The 1,225-nt window shown below is 54.0% G+C and overlaps 1 protein-coding gene across 1 annotated transcript in view; it reads left to right on the forward strand.

Annotated features, from left to right (window-relative positions):
• Positions 1-329: 329 nt before the first annotated feature.
• ANKS6 (ankyrin repeat and sterile alpha motif domain containing 6) overlaps positions 330-1,225 on the forward strand; it is a 72,716-nt gene continuing 71,820 nt past the window's right edge. The window contains exon 1 of the mRNA XM_019536821.1: positions 330-384. Coding sequence (XP_019392366.1) covers positions 330-384 — 55 coding nt within the window. The remainder of the gene's footprint in view (positions 385-1,225) is intronic.

Here is a 1,225-nt window from a genome sequence, read left to right on the forward strand (position 1 = left end):
AGGCTTAATTTGTCTGGATACAGCCTGTATTAATTCGTGTCAGCATAAATGGATACATGGCTGTGCTGTTTTGTGGTGAGTGATCGTGTTCAGCTACAGATGGCTGAACTTGGAGCGACTGTGTTTTGGACAGAAAGAACTACTAGGCTTTTAGGGGCCTTGGGCTGGGATGAAATTGGTTTCTTGCTATAAGGTGAGATTGCAAGTGAAGTGTTGAAGAGATCCCAAATACAGAAAAGGCTTTACAGTGGAGGACAAGGTTCTTGCAGTATCTTTTATTAGACCAACTGAAATAGTTGGAAAAATTCTTTTTAGCAAACTTTTGGGCAATGGAGGAAAAAGTCCTGACTGAAGGTAACTATGACAGGAGAAATAAGAACAGAGGTAAATAGCAGAGAGGTGGCAGGATGAGTGGTAGTTTTTGTGGAGATCTGAACTTGGGTGGAGGAAGAAGCGGCTATGTGGAGGATATATACTGAGGTCAGGGGACGATGCTTGATCATGGGATTACTGTATCTGGGTAGGAGACAAGACTATTGAAGGGGAGCCAGGGAGTTATGGAAATGGTATAAAGCAAGGAAAGAGTTGTAGCTGCTTTTTTGCAAGGACTGTGCTAATGGGTCACCTGGGTGCTTGGGCGACTGGTGCCTCCTGAGTCTGGCGGGGACACCCTCAGAAGCCAGCGTTGGTGGCGAAGACAGGGCTGCCAAGCATCCGCAGAAGGTGCTTCCCTGTGCCCCGCCTACCAGTTGTCTATGGTTGGGTGGGTGGGAGTCAAGATGTTTCACTGCCTGATGGCTGAGACGGGACCTCTCATGTGGCAGTGAGACTGAGCGGGGACAAGGGGCTACAGCATGGGCCCCCTAACACTCATGCTGCCCAAGGACAGCCCTGATGAGCCACTGGGGTGGGAGTGGAGACTGGGTATGGCTGGGGGTGGGGAGGAAGGGGCTGAGGTGCACTGGGGTAACAGCTGAGGTGGGGGCAACCATGTGGGGGGCAACACAGGATTTGGAAAAGGGGCTGTAAGACCACCACAGCTACCCTGGGTGGGCTGAAAGGCCTATCCTGCAAGAGGGGCTGTAAACAGGCAGGGAAGGAGGGTGCGGGTGGAGGGGTGCGCGCGCCCGTGCTGGGGGCGATCCCGCACGCAGCCAGGCGCGCAGAGCCGCCCCCAGCAGGGCCGCTCGCGCAGACGGAGCAGCGCCGAGTCCGGGGCTGAGGG

Source organism: Crocodylus porosus, unplaced genomic scaffold (genome assembly GCF_001723895.1).
Source record: "Crocodylus porosus isolate Cpor-Errol unplaced genomic scaffold, CroPor_comp1, whole genome shotgun sequence".
Taxonomy (NCBI): Eukaryota; Metazoa; Chordata; order Crocodylia; family Crocodylidae; genus Crocodylus; species Crocodylus porosus.